Here is a 26,175-nt window from a genome sequence, read left to right as displayed (position 1 = left end):
GATCTGAGTCACAAAAAAGGAAAACCTAAAAAATAATATTATTCTCCCTTCTTCCTGGGTCCAGGGCTGCTCAATTGTAATGAAATGACGGGGGTTATGGGCAGAGGTATTAACTCGGGAACAGGGGCTGTGAGAACTATAAGTGCCCAAGGATGCATCAACACTACATATGGCCCTGCTAGTTTATAGCATTTACTGAATATGTTGCTTCATACAAATGTTCTTTATGTGTTTTACCAGGCTTTTGGAAATGCCAAAACTCTCCGTAATGACAATTCAAGCAGATTTGGAAAATATATGGATGTACAGTTTGACTATAAGGTGAATTCAACATCTTAAAAATACCATATAAACACGAAGGTGGGTCCTCCACTTTGGACTCCTTTCTATTATCCAAAGTGGAGAGCCAGTTACAAATAATGGGTATATCTGGGGGTTAATATGCGATATATTGTCTTTTAAAGGAAATAATAGTCTAGAATTTTACAAGCTTTACCAAAGGACAAGTGACATACCATGCAATGACTGGATGTCTTCAAGTAAAAAAGTAGTAAAACATTTCTAGTTATATTTAACTGTTGTTTTGTTGGCTTTCAGAATTTAGAAAGTCTTTCTAATAATTCCAAATCACTTCCATGTCTGTTTGTGGTCCTGCAGGGTGCACCAGCTGGAGGACATATCCTCAGCTATTTAATAGAAAAGTCACGAGTGGTTCATCAGAATCAAGGGGAGAGGAACTTCCATATTTTCTACCAGTTGTTGGAGGGAGGAGAAGATCATTTGATACGCTGGTTGGGCCTAGAACGTAAACCCGAGAACTACAGTTACCTCATCCAGGTAACAGCACAATCTTTGGAGGGTTTCTGCCTGTTTTATTATAAACGTGAACAAAATCTATATTGCTATTTTTTATTTTTACTACAAGGGTGAATGTGCCAAAGTAAGTTCTATCTGTGACAAGTCAAACTGGAAGCTTGTACGTAAGGCGTTTACTATCATTGAGTTCACTGAAGCAGATATTGAGGTAAGAGATCTATAACGCTATCTGCTATTTACATAATAGATTGATAGATAAATAAATAGATAGATATAAGATAAACAAGAAAAAATCTAGTAACGCACTGCTAAAATAAAGCCTCACATCCAAATAAAAAAGGAAAAATGGCAGCACTCCAAAATAGTGACCAAAAATCAGCTCTATTTTTGGAGTGCTGTCATTTTTTCTTTTATTCTTTTTTCTTTTATTTAGATAGATATCAACAGTATTAACAAAAATTCCAATGTGGTAGGCTACATAAGTTACATATGTGGACAAATACATGTAGAAATAAGTTTTACTTATAAAGTTTATAAGTGAAGTTTTTATGAAATTTTGTTGATTTTTCCCTATTTACCAATGTGCTGTGTTATTTATCTAGTTTTTGATAAATAAATTAGGAAGTATGTGCCACAATAAAGTCATACCAAAAGCCAAATGACAAAAAGATGGTGTCCAAGTCTTAATTGAACCTAGTTAGACTAGGGGCATGAAAGTTACCTATTTGTCTGAATGCCATAGCTTTCAACCCAGTCTGAAATACGGTAAATGTTTACCCTATGTCTGGCCTGAAGTACCATGCGTTTACAAACTCCTGATTTTAGGTAATAGCACAAACTCTCAAATCATCGGCCTCTCTATACCTGTAGTCATCTGTCCCTGTAGTCATATTGCTGAGGTGGAAAAGGGAAGACATTTCAATCTTTTTGCATGACTTCTATGAGTTAGAAACTATACATTTTCCGGTGTCTGACCTGATCTAATTTACAGTTGCAATGTTTGCACATGCTATGTACAAAACCAGCAGCGCAAAGCTATATGTTATGTGGTGCTTACACTTTCTGTGGATTACAGGAGTACATTTCAACCCTCCACTGTAAACATGTCTGTGTGCTATACTCTTATGGTGGGGTCACACATGGCACTAGATGTAGTTTACAAACGCACTGCTTTCACCCTGGGGTAGGCCTCAGCCCAATCACATATGCGTTTTAGGTGAAACACATGCGATCGGTAACCAGTACCCGCTGTCTTGCGTTTAAACAATACAAGACAATGGATGATGGTTACCAAATGCATGCTTCTCGCTGGAAACGCATATTCGATCAGGCCAAGGTCCACCCCTGGGCATGTTTGTAAATGCAATACTAGCGCCACATGTGATCGCACCCTCAAAATGGTGACAAAATGAGAATAACAGTAGTTGTGTTACACAAATGTATAGTATCTTAACAATTACTAAAATATGTTTCTTGTTCAAATATTTAGCATCTTTTCGGATTAGTAGCCAGTGTGTTGCACCTGGGTAACATAAAGTATGAGGAAGACAGCCATGGCCATGCAATAATTAGGAATGGTGCACAAATCCAGTGGGTTTCCAAGGTATGTTCATTGAATTAGAAGATATTTATTGCTTGCAATTACATGTAAAAATCCAACTATACATATATAATAATATTGTTTATTAGACTAAAAAAGACATTCAGTTTATTCTGTTACCCTACAATGTTGATAAACAACTACCTTCCCACAGCCCGGTTGAGTAAAGAGTTTGCTGCAGATGCTACTTTCCATTGATGTTAATGGTAGTGCTGAAAAAAGCACAGCTCCCATAGACATGAATGGAGAATACATGCTCTTGTGCAACAAACTCACCATTTGGCTGGGCTGGAGATATGTCATAAATGCAGAAGATGGGAATACCTATATATATATATATACACCATACCCAGAAAGGCAGGCAGCATTCAAGTATCCAATCAAAAATGGAGAATAGAGATTTATTGTAGCAATTTTTTGGTGTACTACACCATTGTCAAGCCTTCGTATACTTCCTATATACTTCCTTTTGGCTTCCTATAAGCGCTTAAGCAAAAAGGTTCTTAAAGGGGTATTCCTGTTTCAGCAAATAAATGTTATTGTTTGTATAATGAAAGGATATAAATTTTTCCAATATACTTTTGTATCGATTCCCCCCCACAGTTTTTTAGATGTCTGTTTGCTGTCATTCTATACGAAGCTTTATTGTTTACTTCCAGTGGACAGAAATCTGACCATGGTCACACAGGTGCACGGCTCGTTAAATCAAACTACTCGTTAAATCATTACTCTCTACGATACTAACGAGCTGTGCACATCTGTGACTGTCCTCTGGAAGTAAACAATAAAGCTTTCTATAGCAGGACAGCAAGCAGAAAACGGTGAAGAATTGATACATAAAGTATATTGAAAAATTGTATAACTTTTCATTATACAAACAACAACATTAATTTGCCGAAATGGGAATATCCCATGGGATTTATTTTTGCAGAATTCTCTAAATTGCAGCTAGAAAAAAAATAATTAAAATAATAATGATAATAAATAAAATCATTATTGTAAAAACAAAAGAAAATGTACTATTATTCTTGCTTTTTTTCACTATAGCTTCTTGGGGTACCTGTGTCCATTTTACAAGAAGCTTTAACACACAAGAAGATTGAAGCTAGATCTGAGCAGGTCTGTTTATTAAGTTTTGGGTTTGATGAACATATTATAGTTCCTTTTGTTGAAGCCTATGGGCAGTAGGGTAACAAGACACCAGTGGCCCCGATGTGAACTTTGGATACCCCATATACCTAAAATTGCTCTGCACCCCAGTCCAACACATTACACTTGAAAATAAACATATATACTACACCGACATACACCTCCACTAAATAAAACGGGCCTCCAGTCAGTAAATGACCAGCACCAGTATAAATTTACAGAGAGACTAAAAATGGGCATGTTTATTCCCATCTAAATGAACTCATATGGAATTTCTGCAACCAATTAAAATGACATATATACAGCACGCACACTGGTGTATTGAGAATAGGCTGAGCCCCATAGAAGAATTCTGAATGCCTCCCCACATAAAAAAAATATTTTATTCACTCGCACACATATACATACATTTATAGATATACATATTGGATATACACACCTAAATACTATATACTAATGAAATAGACACACATATAGTGTATCCACTATAGTGTATACACTAACAACATATATTCACCATATATACACAGGCTTATAACATCCAGAAGAAACACATACAGCATATACTCTCCATATAAATACACACATATAGTATATACACACCATAAACACACAAATGATATATAAACAGCATATACACATAGTATATGCACACAGATGTTTACTTTCACACTTACAAAGTCACTCAGCACAGTATATACTCATACACAATCACAGATATGGTACTAACCATTGACAGACGGCTTAACCCCCAACACTCAGGGCATCAATGGAGGAGGTCTGCAGCACAGGACATCCCATGTGCTCCTCTGCCTTCACGTTGTGCCCCTCCCCCACTTTCTCTGTTCCGACAGCTTCAAGAAGCAGGTGCAGAACTGTACGGAAGAGGAGAGGACTGTCAGACACAGAGGAAACAGTACACTGCCCATCCTCCCCTCACTGCTGTGCAGAGCACATTTCCTATAGTAGAGCCAGATTTCAGACCAGGTTCTTCCCCTGTCCTCGTCCATTGTGGTGCTGCAGGTAGTGGCAGAACAGGGACTGTGTAGTCCCTGCAGCTGCTTTCAACTGAATCACTCCTGTTGTGTTATATGTTATTGCTCTGTAATGTCTAACCTTGTCTATATAAATGAAGTGATGCCAGGGTGTATTACATTTACTAGCAAATATTAGCTTTATTTACACTTGAATTGTAGCTTTCAGAATATCTTTATATGGTCCCAATAATGGTAATTATGACTTACAGGTTCTCAGTCCTTTGAATTTAGAGTTGGCCTACTACGCGCGTGATGCCCTTGCCAAATCAATGTATGGGAGATCTTTTACCTGGCTTGTTAACAAAATTAATGGATCTCTAGCAAATAAGGTAAACGTGTTAAATGCATAGTTTTTTATCACCTTCAATTTCATATTTTTATTTTATTGCTTTCCTTAGATCAACTGATATTACTGATTTTTGTAGGGGCAGAAAAAAGGAGTGCGTTTGTTACAATAAGGTAGAGATGGTTTCAAATAAAGTCAGGAAAAGCCATGACTGGGTGTAGAGAACCTAATGGCTTAGTGGATTTGTTTCAGCTCAAGAAGGTGAAGAGATCCTGGGGATTCACTAATAAATATACATTTGTGGACAAATGAATGGTATATAAATAATGTTTAAAACCTCTTACAGGAGCTTTCAGCCACTAAAATGTTTAATGTCCTGTCCACAAGATAAGCTGTTAGTAGACGATCAGTATAGGTGCGAAACAAGGATGTTTTCAATCATCTTCGTCCATAGTGTAAAATAGCTGCATTGTAATGGTTTTGCATATCCCATTAAAGAGGACCTATCACCCCATTTATCGGCACTAGGAGCTGCTTACTAAAGTACTTGAACAAGTGCTTGAGCAAACGCCGCAGTGTTAGAGTGATAGCGTTACCGGAAACCTCCGGTAATGCTATCTAACACTGCGGCAGGGTATAGTGTAATTGTCGTATTCATGAGGGGGCGGGGTTGGGGCGTGACTAGGGGCTGTGACTGCCGCCTAGCGCGGCAGTCAATGCCGGCCTAAGGAGCGAGCAGGGAAGGTCCGGGGTAGAGGCAGCGCCTCGGACCGCCCCCTCATGAATATATCGGACAGCTTGCATATACCCCGCCGCAGTGTTTGATAGCGTTACCGGATGTTTCCGGTAACGCTATCACTCTAACACTGCGGCGTTTGATCAAGCACTAGGAGCTGCTTATTTTAGTAAGCAGCTCCTAGTGCCGATAAATGGGGTGACAGGTCCTCTTTAAGCTTCATGATTAGTGCTAGTTAAGCCATGTTTATAAGAATTAAATACATAACATATGATTTCTTTTTTTTAAAGGAAATCCAAAGTGAAAATCAAGCATGAAACTACGACAAATAGGGGCTCTGATAATGTCTCCAAGAGCACCGGTTGCTCATTGGATAAGTGTCCCTGGTTTATCATACTTGATTTTGATGGTTGATTTGCTTTAACCTGTTTTGGACCACCCGCTGACATCTAAAGGAGGTTCGCTCGCTTAAGTCTTCTGCTGCTCCCGTACTAGGGAGAAGAGAGATGCAGTTTATTACCGGTTCTCCTTTTTCCACTCATCACAGCGTCACGCTGAAGTAGCACGATGCAGGGAGGAGCAGAGACGGCTCTATAGACTCGGTGGTTAGACCGAGTACAGCTCTGATCAGCACCAACAGTAACAGGTGGTGGTTTTCCTCTTGAAAACTTGTAAAAGAAAAAGTAAAATTTCCCCCAGGGCCAACTTATTGTTACACTCCTACATTATATTCCTTATTATTTTCATATATATGACATCCTTCCTTATTCACCACTATCCCTGTTCTCTTAAGTGATCCTGTCGGGCACATCTAGCCCCCCAATCTAAGTGTCCTACCTCATTTACTGTAGTGAGTTGCTCTGCATGATTATAAAACCAGTAAGCCGCTCTTATGAATTATAAAATGACAATTTCCCTATTCCACACGGTATGGTGAAGCAGGAGGTGGCAGAGGACATGTTTAAAGATGACGGAGGAAGGAGGGGTTGCAGCCTGGCTCAGGATACCCCAAGCTGACTCAATTCACAGGATAACCCCGCAGACTGGGAAAAGTGCATGAGATCATTTTCTAAGGCACAAGAGTCATTGACTTGTTTCAATATCATCATGTAGAGTAACTCACTACAGAAAATGAGGTGGTATGTTTGGTGTGACGGGGCTAGATGTGCCTGGCAGGTTCTTTTTAAGTTTCCCTCATCCAGGAAACAGAGTTTCTGTAACATAGGTGCAGGGAATCTTGTCATGTTCTTGTACATATTACCTGTGTCATAAAATATTTACCTTGTAAATGATGAAGAGTGACCTTGTGGAGCCATGAAACCCACTAAAATATTCATATCATTATGGCTCACATTTACACTAAGTCCTTCTACACAGATAATCACTTTGATATCCAGAGGTACATAAGAAATACACAAATATATTGCATTTAACATGGTTTAAATAACACAGTTTAAATACAGATGTGTTTATATCTATTTAATGTATGAAATAGAAGTTTTTTTTATCGTGTTGTTAGTAGACCGACTTTATTAACTTAACAATGGAATTGGTATTAACAGGAGCCACCAAAGAAAACAGTAATTGGACTTTTGGACATTTATGGCTTTGAAGTTTTTGAAACAAACAGGTAAATAGCTGATAAATTGTCATGTACTATCTTGCTTCCATATCAGTTGTATTATAAAATTAAGTCATTTATTTCAACATTCAATTCATTAATTGTTCTCTGAAAATAGTTTTATTTACTAAAGGTGTTTTTTTAGTGTTATATTATTGATGCCCTGTTAGATCTGTGAGAGACCCAATAGATCAGCTCCTTAATCGGAACCTGACATGTGGATCACACATTTTCACCTAATGATAGGTTTTCATATACTAATACTATATCCCATATGTTAATACCAATTCGAAATCTTCATTTATAATTCATATTACTGGTTCCACTCAATTTTAGTAGACAAAAAGTAGATGAAAGTTACCCAGCTCCTGGCCAATAAACTGCATCAAGTTCCCTTTAAATAGGCTGTGGCACTGTGGTGCTTCTTCTTTTCAGGCCAGTGAAGTCACACATTCAATGCAGTGCAATCACTGGGCTTGTACTTACAGTATGAGGCCACCCTACTCATTTAAACAGCTCAGGTGCCACTGAGATAAAGGTCAGACTACCATCCACTGATATTCATCACCTATTCTAAAGATAGGCCATCAATCCCATAGTGTAACTCCTTAAACTAGTGGGTGTACTGTACATCTCATGAAATCTGGGAAATACATCTATATTTTTAGTTGTCTTAAGTTTTGTTTGTTGTGTCAGGTTCCTATGACAGCATTATCTAAAATAATGTTACTGCTCTACATTGTCTGCACCAAAATACAAAAGCACATTTACATCAAAATCTGCATATATATATATAAACTTTATATGTATTACATGAATATATGCTTATGGATTTTAGAGATCTTCACTTTAAAGAGATATATGCAGAAAATAAATTTGCATGGAAAAGAAATTGCAGCATGTACTAACATATAAACAAGTGCGATAGATGAAGAAAATCATTGAATAATCTTTAATGTGTGTATTTACAAGCAAGAAAATTTTGTATGGTACTGTCGAGAAAATGTGACAAGGATACCATGGTCTTTTTTCTCATAGGGCAGTGATGGCGAACCTTTTAGAGACCAAGTGCCCAAACTACAACCCAAATCCACCAATTTATCACAAAGTGCCAATATAGCAACTTATTGCTCCCTGCTCTGTTGTAACTTTCAATCGTATGAGTGTTCTGAGGAAACCAATACAGTATATAAAAGGAGGAGTAAATTAAGGTCCCCAAAACCGGAAGATTTTTTTTGCCTGGAGAAGTAACTACAATGATAATTCTGATCTGTCCACACCTTTTCACTACTCCTGTAGTCCCAGGCAGCGCTTTTGCTTAATAATAGCATTGAGCGTGACAAGTCCTGGGCTGCCACAGAGTACAAGTAGGTACCTTGAGTCTTCTTTGCTGATGGCCTGGGTGCCCTGAAAGAGGGCTCTGAGTGCCACCTCCGGCACCCGTACCATAGGTTCGCCACCACTGTCATAGGGAATACATTTCATTGTAGTTATTGACTCCCTGTTCTCAATGCCGTGTCATGAAGAATCCCTATTCATACAGTTTATTTATGTTTGATTGTTATGATTTTTTGAAAATATTTTATAATAAAAATTACTTTCTATTCAATTTTAAATGTTTAAACAATAAACCAATTCGATGTTTGTATAGCTTTGTGGTAACTGTCTATTCATTTCTCCAGCTTTGAGCAGTTCTGCATTAATTACTGTAATGAGAAATTGCAGCAACTTTTCATTTCTATGACACTTAAGGCAGAGCAAGAAGAATATGAAACAGAAGGCATTGAGGTAAAGTAGAATATTATCAATTTATTATTTATTACAACAAAGGTTATCAGCATTCACAAATTAACTTCTTAATTCTTTTTCATGTTTATACATTTATGACATATAGTTACAATTGTTATTATCTCCTTTGAGGACAAACCCTATCCATTACACATAACATGGATGGCCAGTGCTGCTGAAATCAGTTATTTGCTCTTAGTTTAATTTGTATGTTCACCATTAGTCTAGAAACTTGCTGTTTAATATTTCTCATAACCAGTGTCGGACTGAACCGCCCCCAGCCGCGCCGACCCCGCCCCTAAACGCGCTGATTCCGCCCCTTTCCCCGGTTCGGGACTTCAACTGTGCCCGATGGAGTGGAAAGCAATGATGATGCAGTGAGCTGTGAGCTCTCCACATCATCATATTGCCTCTCTGTTGCTGTGTACAGCAGGTCAGCAGGCGCGATATGATGACGTCATCAACTGTCGGCCTGTTGTACACAGCAGCAGAGAAGATGAGGAGCTGCTGGGGAACCTGGAAAGGTGAGGTATTTGTTGTTTGTTTTTTTAAACTTATGTTACAAAGAGGAGAGGGGGCCACACTATGAGGGGGGAGATAAGGGGGCCCACAAAATTATGGGGAGATAAGTGGGGGTCCCATGAAAAAGAGGGGGATGAGAGGGGCCATAAAAAAGGCTAAAATTAGAGGGGGCCCAGAAGATGGGGGGCCCACAATGAGAGGTGGAGTTGCTTGGGTCAGAAAAAGAGGGGGAGATAAGAGAAGGAGATACCAGGGGCCCCACTATAAGAAGGGGAGGTACAAGGGGACAATATTAAGAGGAGGGAGGTGAGAGGGGCCATAAGGGGGGGGGGAGGGGGGAGAAAAGGGGTACAGAAGATCAAGGGGTCCACAATGAGAAGGGGAGATACCAGGGGGAGCACAATAAGAGGGGGCGGATGAGGGGGCTACATAATGAGAGGGAGATGGAAGGGGGCCCATAATAAGAGTAGGAGATACAACATTGAGAGGAGGGAGGTGAGAAAACCACAAATGAGAGGGGGAACAGAAGATGAGGGGGGGCAAGATAGGGGGGCATTAGAATGGGTTAAAAAAGAGAGGGAGATGAGGGGGGATACCCAGGGATCCACAATAAGAGGCGGTAGAGGGGCTACAAAATGAGGGGGAGATACAAGGATCAACAAGAGAAGGAAGATGAGAGGCAGCAAAGAAGATGAGGGGGGACAACAATAATAGCAGGTCAGAAAAAGAGGGGAAAATACCAGGGGGCTCATAATAAGAGAAGGGGAGATGAGGGGGCTAGATAATGAGGGGTGAACAAAGTGATTCCACAATAAGAGGGGTATATACAAGGGGGCCCATAATTAGAGGGGGGAGAAGAGAAAGACCACAATAACGGGGGAAATGAGAGAAACCCACAATTTTTTAGTATATAGCCTGCGACCCCTGCCCCCCCAGTATATAGCCTAAAGCCCCTGCCCCTCAGTATATAGCCTAAAGCCCTTGACCCCGAGTGTATAGCCTGCAGTCCCTGCCCCTCCCAGTATATAGCTAGCAGTCCCTGCCCCTCCCAGTATATAGCTAGCAGCCCCTGCCCTTCCCAGTATATAGCCTGCCAGCCCCTGCCCCCCAGTATATAGCCTGCCAGCCCCTGCCCCCCCCCAGTATGTAGCCTGCCAGCCCCTACCCCCCAGTATACAGCCTGCATCCCCTGCCCCCCAGTATACAGTCTTCAGCCCCTGACCCCCAGTATACAGCCTACAGCCCCTGACCCCAGTATATAGCCTGCAGCCCCGGCCCCCAGTATATAGCCTGCAGCCCCGGCCCCCAGTATATAGCCTGCAGCTCCTGCCCTCCAGTATACAGCCTGCAGCCCCTGCCCCCAGTACATAGCCTGCAGCCCCTGCCCCCAGTATATAGCCTGCAGCCCCTGCCCCCAGTATTTAGCCTGCAGCCCCTGCCTACAGTATATAACCTGTAGCCCCTGCCCCCCAGTATATAGCCTGCAGCCCCTGCCCCCAGTATTAACCTGTAGCTGCTGCCCCAAGTATCTAGTCTGTAGCCTCTGCCCCAAGAATATATTATCTGGAGCCCCTGCCCTCAGTATATACCCTGTAGCCCCTGCCCTCAGTATATACCCTGTAGCCCCTGCCCTCAGTATATACCCTGTAGCCCCTGCCCTCAGTATATACCCTGTAGCCCCTGCCCTCAGTATATACCCTGTAGCCCCTGCCCTCAGTATATAGCCTGCAGCCCCTGCCCACAGTATACAACCTGCAGCCCCTGCCCCCAGTATTTAGCCTGCAGCTCCTGACCCCCAGTACATAGCGTGCAGCCCCTGCCCCCAGTACATAGCGTGCAGCCCCTGCCCCCAGTATATAGCCTGCTGCCCCTGCCCCCAGTATATAGTCTGTTGCCCCTGCCCCCAGTATATAGCCTGCATCCCCTGCCCCCCAGTGTTTAGCCTGCAGCCCCCTGTCCCCAGTGTTTAGCCTGCAGCCCCTGCCCACAGTATATAACCTGTAGCTGCTACCCCCCCCCCCCCCGGCAGGTCCTCTTCTCTCCATTGATGCTTCGGCTCCAGTTTCCTTGTCCGATAAGGTCGCTTGCGTCATGACGTCAGCTGTTCACTGACATCATAGTGTGTGCCTATGGCAGCAAGCAGCTGACGTCATGACACTAGCGACGGCACCGCACGGAGACACAGAACTGAACCTGGAGCATCAATGGATAGAAGAGGACCTGCCGGGGAGGGGATGGGGTGATGGGTGTCGGAAAGTGAGTACACATTTTGTTTATTTTTTTTCTTGACTCTAGTAAGAGCACATTCTTTTTGCTGAAAAACTTGGCTTATTCTCGAGTATTTACGGTCAATATTCCCATGTAGTAGTAGGTGGGCCCCCAAAACCAATTTCACTGGTGGGCCCTTGGTCCCCCAGTCCGACCCTGCTCATAACTGTAAAACTAATATTATGGGGGAGATGATCTAAACCCTGCCCCCTGGCAAGCGTGGACAGCTGGACACAATCGCCGGACACATTGGGGCACATTTACTTACCCGTCCCGTCGCGACCCCCTAGGTAAGTTGTCCGTCGAGGATTCGGAGCTGCCGCGATTCACTAAGATTGTGCGTCCAATTTCCTGTATGTGTCGCTTTGCCGCTCAGGTCCGCCGGAGTTCACCTTCTTCTTCCCGGGGTATGTGAATGCATGTTTTGCGACACAATTTGAATTTTAAATTCCGCCGTTTGTCCGAATCAGTCGGATTGCCAATGCACCAAAATCCGATCACGTGCACCAAAAACCCCTGTGCAATTCGGCGCAAATTGGAAAAATTCGGGAAACCCACCGGAAATGCATTCCGCGAACCCTTAGTAAACGTGCCCCTTTGTGTGCCTGCCTCGGTTCTACACAAGGCCTGGGCTGTCGTAGCACTATGCTTTAGCCTGAGTCCAAACCTGGCGCAGGCCATAGATGCACAGGGGATTAGCGCGCCTGTTTTCAGTTGTACAAGCTGTGATAAATCCCTCCCACGTTTCTATTATTAAAGCAATAAGACATTCTTTTTAACTGTCTAACACAGGCACTAACTTTTTTTATATTTAGTGTGGGCTGGGGAGCCACATGGTAGTTTTGACAGCGATTTACCTAAAAGTTGTGGCAAAACCATGCATTTCACTATTAAAATGATGCTAAAACGCAATTTGAGAACTCAGTATAAATTTTCACATTCAACAGCAAATAGCAAGACTGATACAACAATTACCTCTGATTACATCTGAAGTACTCAACTATAATTCCTCCTGCTTTTAAAATGCTCAATTTATAACTAAGGCCTATTGCACACAAACAAAAATGGTGGACATAAGCTGGCTACAAAGACAGCAACTAAATCCCAGCTACTATTGAGGTGTACTGTGCATGGTCACTGTGCGTTAAGCAGAGCGTGTATGACCATACCATGACAAAGCTGGGTGGGCACATTTTAAAAGATAGAGCAGGTCCACTCAACTTCCTACAGAGATGGAAGGAGTGAACAGCACTCACCCGACCAAAATCGGGCTGACATCTGTGTTTAGTTTGTGGCTTGTTTTTGCTCATAATCGTGTGCATGAGGCCTTCATAGTATATAGAAAACTGTAGAAAAAAAAAAACATGAACAAAAGATAAACAATGTGTTTATTTTTCACAGTGGGAACCTGTCCAATATTTTGACAACAAAATAATCTGTGATCTAATTGAAGAGAAGCACAAAGGAATCATTGCTATAATGGTAAAATATTTAACATTGTCATCTGCTGCTGACCCATCCTCCACACTTACAACAATGTACACAGATAAAAATGTACTCACCCTGTAATCAATTAGTCAGCATTGTACACAGAGGTCACAACTCCCCATTGCAAAACTTACTACAGGTCCACCTTTTTATTATGTCAAGTGCCTGCAGGGCAGGGGTGTGGTGGGGGGTGGAGGAGCGGATGCACAGGCAGCACCTACAGCTGCGCCATTCTTTACAGTACATTCTGTTAAGTGCAACTGCAAGTCCACCAGATTTGGATTAGGTTGGTCATTGGAGGGCAGAGCTGAATTGTATGACTTTACTTTTTACAAGTGTAAGATGAGTGATAAAGTAATTTGAGTTTGACAAGTTCTTACAAGAAAGAGTGCTTTTGTGCCTTTCTGGTTCAATTCTGGTCTAATTCTGTTGTGCACTTTTAGATGCACTTAAAAGTTATTGGACATTTACTAAAGCCCCAGTGCCACTTTTCTGTCAGACTTTGCCCATTCTTTTATGTGCAAACTGCTTGCAAATGTCTTTAAGGAGTGTCTGCAGCACATACCCAACACAAATTTCTGTACATAAAGGGGCATTCTGGTGCACAGTTGGATCGTGCGCCACGTTTAACATGCAGACTCTGACAGAAGTGTGTTGCACGTCCTATGTTGAAGGTGCACCCAAAAGAATTTGGTGCACTCTGCTGAAAGCAGTTCAGGGTGCGCCAGATTCATGCAGAAGGGGCTTCAAAATGCTGCACACTGCACAGGAAAACTGCCCATTGTGTGTCATATTCATCTCATGGATCTTATCATCTCTTATCTCAGATCTGTCTCATCTTTCTTTTACTATGTGTCAGATACTAGTAGAATGCTCAGAAGCTATAAAAAAGTGTAGATAAACCTTGAGACTGATCTAAGCCAGTGCCAGCTCCAGGTTTTAGTAGGTCCCTGGACGACAGAGCCTCAGCAGGCCACTTTGCAGGGAACTCATGTGGCAGCATCAAAAATTCGAAAACTAAAACAGTCCACTGTACCCTAAAATATTCCCTGTATTATTTTATATACAGCCCCCTCACACCCTATGGATTCATTAGATATATCCCCCTCACCCCCATGGATTCCTTTTGTACAGCCTTATGCCCCCATCCCCCCCCCCCCCCCAGCAGCTATAGGCCCTGGACTGTCCTGATATATTCACATTGTCAGCACACAGCATCTCATAGCACACAGGGATCATGAAAGTCCACGCCCACACTCTGGAATCTTACACTGACCATCACTGAGTTATGGGAGCTAAAACTGCAATAAAACTGAGTAAAATGGTAAAGTTAGGCCCCTTTCACACTTGCGTTTTTCACGCGCGTTCTCTGCACGTGCTTTTGACGTGCAGAACTTGCATTGCACTCTGACCCATTGTAATCAATGGGTCTTTTCAGACTTGCATTTTATTTCACGCACACACGCGCGTTTTTCTTAACGTGTTTAAATCTTGGCATGCTCTACTTTTGCAAGTCATGCGCGTGTAAAACGCACCATACAAGTCTATGGAGATGCATCAAAAACGCATTGCACTCTGAGACACACGCAAGTGCAATGCATTTTTCATGCATCAATTACCATAGAAAAGATAGAGCTCAGTCCTGAGTCCATTTCACGCGCATTTTCTGCGCGTGAAAAACGCATTGAAATTGCATCAAAAACGCGCGTGTAAAACTGAGACACTGAACAAGCTCTGACTGAAAACTGATTGCACTCTGATGCAAAATGTGCGTTTTTCACTGACCAAACCCTGATCACACCCTGATCAAACTCTGACGTGATCTGCAACGCAAGTGTGGAAGGGGCCTAAGGGGTTAAAAATTCTTTTCATTGTGTAAACAGCACTAGGGGGTTAAAATTTGAGAACTTTCTTTCATTGGCAAACCTCTTTAAGCAGAAAGCAAATAATGCCATGACATTTCCCATGCAGGCATCAGAGCCACTGAGAGCGGAGACACAATGGTGGAGCGGGGATACAATGATTGTTATATACAACTGTATAAGATACAGTTGAATCTGGGACATACCCAATGCGTCATAGCTTTTGATTGTGAAATCAATTCAACAATGAATTCAAAAATCTTTGAATTCAATGGAATCTGTAAAGATTTCTGTGCGTTGTGCTCCCTCTATTGGTAGCTGCAGGATTATGTAGTGGATATACGCTGAGCAGCAGTTTAGTGTTATGCACCCCCATGGTGGGTATGTGCATTTTGCCTCTGCACCTGGTCACCATGATCTTTTATTTTGAAGCTGGTATCTAAGTTCTGGTAGCAGTAAGATTTTCATCCATATCATCTGTTACTGAGCCACAGCCAGGATCTTCTAATCCTTTAAAATATGTTCTTTGTCTGTACATATGTACAGTTAGTATAACCAAAGACAAAGGTCATGTAACCCGCATGTAGTCCCAGATTAGCCAATATGTTGTAATATGCTTGTAACAGTTCACATGAGTAGTTCTCATGCCTGGGTTATAGAGTCTGTTTTAGCATGTTAGGACAGATGAAATGGTTACTACAAGGACAGTATGCCAATCTAGATAGAAGTGTTTTTAAATTTGTTGCCCAGGACCGTTTCTACCATTAGGCGGGGAGTACCATCCAGGGTGTCAGCAATTTGGAATATGTGGGTTGGGTGGGCTCCATGTTCCTGCCTAAATAAAAATCAATTGTATCTCCAAATGTATTGATCATGAAAGTGCTACAACAGGGCTCCTTCTCCAAGCTCCTAAGCAACACCCTCTGACACAGGCAGTGCAATGGAGTAAGCGGGGAAGCAGCATCTGGCAACACTGTATAAATCTTAACTAATTTTGGGGCAATGTATATATGTAATTGAATTAGGGGGGCCCTTTATATATGAAAATGCATAGAGAAACTGTATATATATAAATATATACACATATATATATACCTATTTATATACATATATACTGTATATCTGTGAGTGTGTGTGTAAATTGGTTAGGGTGGATCGATATGTATGACAAATTTGTAGGCCCTGTATAAATATAGACTCATTGAGGGAGGCACTGTATTCATGCAAAAATACATAACCCATTGGTAACTTGCCAAGAAACGTTCCTGTTTTTGCTAGTAAAACTAGTATTGGAAGTCTATCCCTAGTTTACATTGTATTAGTTGGACTGTACTTGTTTCCACAGTGTTCATTCATTGTGCCCAATATGTAATATATTAAAAACATACTTCATCATTGAGTAAGTTCCTTTGCATTTTGATGTAGGATGAGGAATGTTTGCGTCCTGGGGAAGCCACAGACCTCAGCTTTCTGGCAAAGCTGGAAGAGAAGGTTGGAGAACACCCTCATTTCCTAACGTAAGAAAAAGAGCCTTAGTCTTGATGTTAAAATATATGATTTATAAATTAAAAATAATGTGCAGTTCAAGTGTAAATAATGAAATAATTTACAGGAGTGACAACATATAAGACATGTAATCATTTATAGAAAGTGCATTGTATTCACAGCTCTGGAAAAAATCATAGGCAAAATCACAAAAACTCTTCCACCACACTATGTCATGTTGACCGCATCTATTTATCCAAGGATAAACTCAATCTGCATTACTGCTCAGAAACTATGAGGGGCATTTATTAACTGTGGCGAAGGGTGGCGCAGGAAGTGTGCTATAATTTTCAGTTGAATGTAAGTTTTTGGTGCAAGAGAAAATGATTTGGTGAAGGTTTAGACCTGTCTCCCCATTCATGAAGGTGAAATATAACCCCCTAGACTTGTTTTTAGCTGCTCTAATTGTGCGCCAAAAATTGTGCCACAAAACAAGTTGGAAAATAGAAGCACCAGAAAAGTGTCGGATTCACCAGCGGCGTCACAATTTTGCTCCAAAAAAAGAACAAGTTGTTGGGTCGGAATAGCACCAAAATAAGGCGTAAGAGGCGCAGCAAAGGAAAAAATCATTTCCGCCAGTTTTCCATTTGGAAGTTGATAATAAATGCCCCCTTATATCTGTTGTATTCTTCACAGACGCAAACTTGCAGGACCTGAAACCAGAAAGGCAATAGACTGGGTAGACTTCCAGCTTATCCACTATGCAGGGGAAGTCACCTACTGTGCTGTAGGTAAGTAAGTCTTTGCCATTGGATCATAGTAAGGTAACCATGATCACGTTTTGAAATATTAAACCTATGATGTCATTTTTGCAACAAACGTATACTATTAGTTGGAGAAAGATTCTATCCATACTATGCGGCCACACAGTCATACACCCACTGTCAGTCTTCCCTTTTGATATTGTGTGAGTCTTCACTTATGTATGTAAAATTTCCGTGAATACGAAGAAACAAATTTAGCATTTTTTTCACCTTTTGAGGTTTCTACTTTCTGCAAATAATAGATATTATTTGTGTTATGAAAATGTATAGAATTTTTCTACTTTCTGTAGCAATTGCTTGTGGTCTTCTAGATCTCTGCTTGCTGTCAGGTGCATGACAAAGAGAGTAATCAGAGCTGTATGTTATAATGAGTTGTGCAACTGTGTGATATCATGTAATCATAGACCCTTCTTTATCCACTGGAAGTAAACAATGAAGCCTCCTGTTGAATGACAGCAAGTAGAGAACTAGGAAACTTTGAGGAAGTAATAAAATCGCACAACTTGTCAAAATAAAATTGAACAACTACAAATTGTACAACTTTTCCTTACACAAATGATATCAATTATTTGCTGAAAGTGGAGAAACCCTTTAACTCCTCAATATTTACTGTATTATTATTAATTTTTGTATATTTTGTATTTATTTAGGGTTTTTGGAGAAAAATAATGACTTGCTTTACAGGAATTTAAAAGAGGTAAGCACCTATTATGTGGGAAGATAAGGTCACATCATGTGAGGAGACCAAAATTTGCAATTATGCTATAAAACAATTAAACTGTAATGATACATTTTTTCCCCACCTTCACTTCCCCACTTTTTTACATATTTTTTACTCCCCACGTTCAAAAAGCTATAACTTTTTCATTTTTCTGTCTAGAAAGCTGTGTGAGGGCTTATTTAGTGTTTAAGAACTTGTAGTTTTTGGTGACAGTATTTATTATTCCATGCCATGTACTGGGAAGCTGGAAAAAAATCCCAAATGTGGCAAAACCGCATCTGTGTCGCTTTCTTGTGGGCTCTGTTTTTACGGCTTTCACCGTGTGCTCCAAACGATGCGTCTACTTTATTCTTTGGTTCAGTACGATCATAATTATATAATGATTACAAAATTTATATAGATTTATTGTGTGATTAAAACATTGTGCAAAAAAAAAAATTCTGACGCTAACTTTTTCATGCTTTGGACATTTGGGCACTACTTTCCGTTGCTGGGTTCGACACCGGGAATAACCATCATTATATTTTGATAGATCAGGCATTTTGGGATTCGGTGATAGCTAGCATGTTTGTGATTTTTACTGTTTATTTTAATATTAGTTTTAGGGAAAGGGAGGTGATTAGAATTTTTATATTTTTTTACATTTTTTAATTTTTTTACTATTTTTTAGACCCCCTAGGGTACTTTAACCCTAGACGGTCTGATCATTGCTACCATATACAGCAATACAATTGTATTGCTGTATATGGTTTTTTTGTAACAATTGCAGAATAATTACAGTTTAGGTCCTACAAAGACTCGAGGCTGTCATGGCAACTGAGCAAAATCAAACGTCTTTTAAATTCTGGCTGCAATCAGGGGGTTAACTGTCCCGACAGAGTGCACCACTTTTGTTTGGTGCACCTTTAACATGGGGCTTGAAACACACTTCTGTCAGACCTTGCATGATAAATGTGCCGAACGGTCCGGCTTTGCACCAAAACACTAATTTCAATGCATGAAGAATAGTGCAGCCACAACACAAAACGGTTGCACTTCTTAAATGTGCAAGCAGTTTGCACTGAAAAGAACATGCAAATTCCGCCTGAAGACTGGTACAAGGTCCTTAGAAAATGTGGGCCTATGTATGATATGTTTATTTCATTGGGTAATGAGGTGAAAAGGAACATTGGTCACTTACTTGACTTCATGCAGATAACCAGGGCAAGACAAAAATGTTCCATCCAAGCGGAGTAGTAGAATTACTTTTACACAAAATATCAATCCCTGAATAATACTATAAGTTTTATATATCAGATAACTCATTTTCAGTAAGATATCAGGAAAGAGGAAGACTATAAAGTGGTCTTTGCTATGCTTACATTTTTTCCCTGTATGTTTTTTATTTACATTTTTCAGGTGCTTGTAAAATCTAAAAATTATATCTTAAGGGATTGTTTTCACGCTTCAGAACTGGACAACAGAAAGCGGCCTGAAACTGTAAGTTTAATTTCCTGTTATAGGTATTAGGCTCCATTCACACAACTGTATTTGCGGCCCTGATCTGGTTGCACAAATGGCAGATCACCATCTGGCCAGATGACGGCCTAGATCACGGTCACCATTGACTTCTATTACTCCTGGACCGCAAAAGATAGGGCAGATCCTATTCCTTCTTGAATTTGCAATATGGCCGGTCAGCTTCTTATGAAGAGAAGAGGGGTAAGCACCCCCCCTTCTTCACCCAGCCAAAAATGGGCCATAAATCTGGGCCAGTTTGCAGCCCGTTTTTTGCACACGTTAGTGTGCATGAGGCCTTGGTGTTTATTGTCTTTGGTCATACAGTGAATGGAAGGAGTAAGTAAGGTTTTTGGGAATTATGTTGCCAATTAACCCCTTCCTACGAGACTAATCTGACCTACAACATGGGCAGAACAGTTTTCAACTGGCATTTTAGCTGTAGCAAGACAGAATGAACTACAAGGGTTAATCTCTATTATCACTGCACCTACAGTAACTGATCATAGACAGTGAGGGTCAGGGTAAAACGAGGTAAGTGTATGACTTTTATTACACACATGTTTTTAAAATGTTCAGTGTCACTTTATTAGATTTAAAAAAATAAATAAATAACTATTTGCGTGCCAGGGTCAAATAAATCTGTAGGGTAGAATCCCTTTTTTTAGGGATAGGGTGAATAAGGGATGCCCCCTTTATTGTATTATATTGCTCTCATATCTATTTCGGGCCAAGATATGGATAGAACACTGGCTGAGCCTGTTTTAAGATGGTGGCATGGTGTAACCTCTTACATCAAATGTTGATCAGTGTTCTGACAAAATCAAGATCATACATTGTTCTCTAATTTTGACCTCCAGTGTATAAGCTATCAGTAGATTGTGTTTATGTTTTTGAATTATGATTATGTGGCTGGTGGGTTTATATAGATAAGTAGATATATAAGTACTTTCTCAACTCAATACACTGTAAGAAAATGTATATTGTGTACATAATATATTCCTTCACCTTACTTACTGTACCTGCCTTTTAGGTGACCACTCAGTTCAAGAATAGCTTGACAAGTCTTATGGATATCTTGATGTCTAAGGAGCCTGCATATATCAGATGTATCAAACCAAACAATGACAAGAAACCAGGTAAGAAACACATGTTCACAGCTTGCAACAACTCAAACCTACAAAAATTGAATTTATGATTTAACATAAACTACACTTTAAGTTTGTCTTAAAGGGAATCTGTCGTCAGGAAAGTCATATTTACATCATGGCAGGTTCCAATAGCTTATGGCATGTTGATTTCAAAATGCTTTTATCGTGCATCTGAATGATTCCACTGCTTTTCTTTGCTAGCAGCGTGTGGTGAGTCCAGGGGATGGGGGGCCTGTTCAAAAGGCAGGATAGACTGGTGCTGTTTAAACTGTCCCTCCCAGGACTTGCTAGCAGAGAGCCAGGTAATGTAATAGATACAATTAAAAAGCAGTGATTTTGAAATCAACATACTAGAGGCTATTGGAACTTGTCATCAAATAAGATTGACCTTCTTGATGACAGATTCCCTCTAAGGAACTTTTCGGCCTCTTGCATGTCTCCTGTGTACGGATTAAATTGTACAGGCTACACAGTTGGTCCTGGGAAGCAAGTGATTAAGAATATGTTCTTTATTCTACTTATGCCCAATATTCAAGTGTAACAGGAACTAAAAATGGAAGGTTCAGTGTACTTCAATGTATCTTCCATTATCTTCTGTTATGCATTCTTTATTTATAGCACAGCTGTGCAATTTCGTCCACTATTAACGGGAAGTAGAACAAAATATGCTGATGGCCAGTGTGAACTTGGCCTTAAAGGGGTTTGCCCATAAAAGAAAATCCTCAAATTTAAATCCCCTAGTGAAGTTTACACAATTAAAATCTGGTTTAACCCATTACTTTACAATTTTACTCATTTTTATTGCTGTTTTAGCTCCTATCACTCCTTAGGCTGGTCATTTTAAAATTCCAGAGAGTGGGCAGGGACTCTCTAAGCAGACGCTTCATGATCCCTCTAGTGATGTGAGACAGTGTGTGCTGATAATGTGCTTAGACTATAAGTGTACAGGTTTATCTACACTTGCATTTAGCTTTTGAACATTCACTAGTATCTTACACATAGAAAAAGAGATGAGACAGATCAGAGATGTTGAGATCCATGAGATGCATATAACATACAATTACATTCTCAGCTCTACTATTTCAGCCATAACATACACTGTGCCGCCCCCTCCCCCTTCTTTGGATAAACACCTTATCTGCCTGCAGCTTGCAGATTTACTCTCCTCACACTGTTGTTTGCCGGCAGGAGGTTTCTCTCTGTCTGTGTGTATAAGCTCATCACAGGGGAGAGGGGCCAATGCAGAGAGTAGCTCACTGCAGCGTCAGACAGGAGAACAATCTGTCCTGCCCGACCCTAAACTTCTGATTTATTGTCAGATCCAGGGAAAACCAAAAATTGTATACACCAGGACTGATAGAGACAGGTTGGAATTATATCTGTGAAATGCTGTATTTTTGTTAACAACAGTGAATTAGAGAATGTGTTATTTCGTTATCTCACTATATTTAAGAATCATGTCTTAGCGGGAATACCCCTATAATGCTGCATTACATACCTTCAAAATATTTAGGGTTTACAGGTTCAGCCCTGATTTTGGAGTTTGTCCCACTGTTGCAAGCGGTGGAAGACTCATTCAAAGGGAAAAAATTGTTTGGATCAAATTGCAAGATTCTGTGCTGCCCGTTTAATTCATGCTGGATACTGTGTTGCTTACATCCAATTTTATTGGAAGTATAAAATGTGCTGCAACGCATTTCAAGGCTACATATATGCCTATTCATCAGGCACAGAATTCTGGGTGTGGCAGGAATATCCTGATTTCAACTCTGCATCCTCTATAACATCCTTATGTGACATAGGCTACACATAGCTATATTATATATATTATATTATGTGTGTAATTCTAGCATATCAGAGAGCAATATCACCCAAGATGGCAATTAACTATTCAGGAATATCTTGCGGCTGCTGTAATAATAAAAAACTTTTAATCACCAAAATAATTTATGATTATGTAAGCTTTATCTATCATGTTGATTTGTTCATCACAGGAAAATTTGATGACATGTTGGTCCGTCACCAGGTTAAATACTTAGGTTTAATGGAGCATTTAAGAGTCAGAAGAGCAGGATTTGCATACCGCAGGAAATATGAGACATTCTTAGAAAGGTAATTTTTGTGAAAAGAAATAAAAAGTTGTGATATATGAATGTTAAGTGTCCTGACTGACACTGCCATAGATAACACACTGATGATGATTATTGTATATAATTATTAGGGATAATCTCTTAATTTTTCCAAGAAAGTACATTGTTTTGTATGCACAGTATGGTGTCTGACTGTTAAAAGACAGGTCTGTCCAATAGGACCCTCATTGATTGTGAGGATAAGGATCCTGTCTCCATAAGTTAAATTAGAAATGGTCACAAAAAATAGAAATATCCTGTCCCATGTTTAAATAATAACACATACTAAATAGGGAATTGGGGACATAGGAAATGTGTAATTTGTCAGATAGGTGACACTTTATACTTTAATTTAGCCACTGGAAGCACTTTAGGAAAGTCAAACTAGGTTTACAAACCATTTTTGATATATGCTACACTAAACACTAAAATACCACATCCTAGATCTCAAAGAATTAAATAGTCCAGTTTCAATTCTTCATTACATACTGGAGTGCACTGAAAACAATAAAACAGAAAAATCGTCAATGAAAATTTAAACTCATATTGCATCTTCTGGATTTTGAATGATGCGCAAAATTAAAGTGGAAAACAAATTTCAGGCTGATACACCTTAAGTGGAAATGCCCCAAGGGGCTCAGTAGTGTACACACAGGGCCCACATGTAGAATCTGCCAATACTGTTTTTTTTCTGTGGAATGCCAATCCCCATGGTGGTCATTTTGCATGGCTCTGGCACTGCTCCACCTGTTCTTCCTTGCACAAAGCAGGAGGTAACAGTCCTTCTTTTGAGTTGTTGCCCTCCTACAGTCCCCTTCATATCTCCTGGTGTATTGGCCTGTCTCCTGGAGACTGTGCGCACAGACACAGCTAACTTTTATGCCATGGCTCTCATTGATGTGCCAAGCTTGATGAGCTGCACTACCTGATTAACTTCTCTGGGTTGTAGACACCGCCTCATGCTAGCAATGATAGCAATTAAAAAAATGCCACAGTGACCAAAACAACAGCCAAAAAGGATGAAAACAGAAAAATGGTCTGTGATAACCACTTACAGAACCATTCCTTTATGGGGGTTGTCTTGCTAATAATTTCTACCTTTTGTTTGTTCCATTTGTACAACAGCAGGAGAAATTGATTCGCAATTAGTATTTATTTGTAACTGATCACAGAAATTTTATTTACACATCCATACATGTATGAATGCCACTATGTTGTTTTCTGAGACTCTGTCTGGTACAATTTACTCAATAATTATATAAGTCTATAGAACCTTAGAACAATAATACAACTTCAATAATTTTTTTTAAATCAGATATTGATTCATTTATTCAACAAAGTTTTCTAATCTTACATAACCATAATGTTTATTCGCAATTTAGATACAAATCATTGTGTCCAGAAACATGGCCAAACTGGTCTGGTCCAGCACGAGAAGGAGTTGAGAGATTAGTGAAGTATGTTGGTTACCAACCAAATGAATACAAGCTTGGAAGGTAATTTTAAGCAAACCAATTTTACATTTATTTCTCATGGATTTACTTGATAGTAGGATCACTACCTATCTCTTACTCCAAAACTTATGTAATATTTTTACTTTGAAAAGACTTATCCGTCTGATTTAACCTCTAAAAAAATAAGAAAGACTATCACATACTAACCAGCGCTTTTAATTATGTGGAGTGGTTTATTGAACAGTTTTTTAAACAATTACAATAAAATGGATCTATCCATATTTGTCGGACTATAAGACGCTACTTACTATAGGACACACCCCAGATTTAGGCTTCCAAAAAAGGAAAAATATGTTTTAAACCAATTAAAATATCCCTGTTGGTCGCACTAAAGCGTAGCACACACAGCTCTGCTACATCCATAAATTTACACACAGCTCGGCTATATCTATATGCAACACCCTCGCCGATGCAATGGCGAGGTAGGGTTTGCGAATACGTCCCACCTGCATGTAATCACCTTACACTACATGGTCCTGATAGGACATAGGGGTATTGCAGTGGTTAATCCTGCCTGTCAAGGCAGAGGTTAAGTATTTTGTATGATGCAAGATGCTATTGTCCAATGATATGTGTTACATCCTGTGCTCTGTAAGCTGAGATGTGATTGGAGGAGCAGCCACCACCTGACCAAAGGGAGGTAATAAAACTCCCTGGCCAGGAATGTTCTAGAGAAGTCTCTCCCAGAACATTAGAGGAGATCTTCTTTCAGAGATTATTCTAGTGTGGGATCCTAGAGATCAGTGAGTGAGTGAGAAATCTCAGTCTAGCCCATACCAGAGCAGGAAGAGCCTAGCCCCTGCCTCTGAAGAGTGGAGTATTAGACTAGAGTTAGTGTAGTGAGGAAAAGGGGTATCATCTTACCTTTAAAGGTGATACCTGAAGCCCTACAGGACAAGCTGAAGCTTCCTACCAGGACACAGCTGCCTCCCAGCCTGCCCTCTACATCCAGGCTGGCGAACTATCTCCTGAGGCTCCCTCCAACTCACATCTCGGCACTCCATCTACCTGTTAAAGGCACGTTTGCTGCGGTTCCTGCCGGTTCAAATAAAGAACTGTAAGTTGTTTTCTTCAACTTCTGTCTCCGTCTGGTCCCTGCTAATACGGCTGCCTTCATCACCGGCACCCTGTCCATCACCCGGAGACTCACACTCGGGACATTAAGGGGTTGCCCCAAGGAGATCCGCTATAGCAGCCTCTCCCTCATCATTTCTTGCCAACACCACCCTGCTGGAGACCTGCCAGGCTGTAGGACAGCCCTCCGGTTCCCCCGTACCAAGCACCGTGACCATAGCGTGCTTAGGCCGCAACCGCCAGCCACTCCGGTACCGCGGGCTCCGGCTGTCTCCAGGCCGCACCTTTAAGGCTAGGCCCCGGTGGGGGATGTTGCATATACATTTACATACACAGCTCTGCTTCATCCATACATTTACCCACACAGCACAGCTATACACACACAAACAGAATTAGGATCACACTTCGCACTGCTGCATACACTGTTCACTACTATACACAGTGGGCACAAATGCACACTCACTGACCACACCACAAACACACTAGGAGTGAAATAGGGCAGTATTCAGATTAGTGCAAGAGAGAAAGCAAAATAAGTACAAAATCAAAGTCAGCAGCGCATCTTCTGCCATACTTTACAGACAGAGGACGACAATAGATGTTACAA

The 26,175-nt window shown here is 40.6% G+C and overlaps 1 protein-coding gene across 1 annotated transcript in view; it reads left to right on the top strand.

The window, feature by feature from the left end:
- MYO1H (myosin IH) overlaps positions 1–26,175 on the top strand; it is a 91,722-nt gene that overhangs the window by 48,389 nt on the left and 17,158 nt on the right. The window contains exons 5-20 of the mRNA XM_072147433.1: positions 241–321; positions 658–837; positions 926–1,024; positions 2,306–2,419; positions 3,464–3,535; positions 4,812–4,931; positions 7,187–7,254; positions 8,928–9,033; positions 13,225–13,305; positions 16,599–16,690; positions 17,355–17,449; positions 18,133–18,179; positions 19,602–19,682; positions 20,734–20,839; positions 22,846–22,963; positions 24,363–24,476. Coding sequence (XP_072003534.1) covers positions 241–321; positions 658–837; positions 926–1,024; positions 2,306–2,419; positions 3,464–3,535; positions 4,812–4,931; positions 7,187–7,254; positions 8,928–9,033; positions 13,225–13,305; positions 16,599–16,690; positions 17,355–17,449; positions 18,133–18,179; positions 19,602–19,682; positions 20,734–20,839; positions 22,846–22,963; positions 24,363–24,476 — 1,574 coding nt within the window. The remainder of the gene's footprint in view (positions 1–240; positions 322–657; positions 838–925; positions 1,025–2,305; positions 2,420–3,463; positions 3,536–4,811; positions 4,932–7,186; positions 7,255–8,927; positions 9,034–13,224; positions 13,306–16,598; positions 16,691–17,354; positions 17,450–18,132; positions 18,180–19,601; positions 19,683–20,733; positions 20,840–22,845; positions 22,964–24,362; positions 24,477–26,175) is intronic.

The sequence above is a fragment of the Engystomops pustulosus genome, chromosome 1 (genome assembly GCF_040894005.1).
Source record: "Engystomops pustulosus chromosome 1, aEngPut4.maternal, whole genome shotgun sequence".
NCBI classification, from domain to species: Eukaryota; Metazoa; Chordata; class Amphibia; order Anura; family Leptodactylidae; genus Engystomops; species Engystomops pustulosus.
The sequence above is the reverse complement of the archived record's forward strand: the minus strand, read 5'-3'. Positions and strand labels throughout refer to the sequence as shown.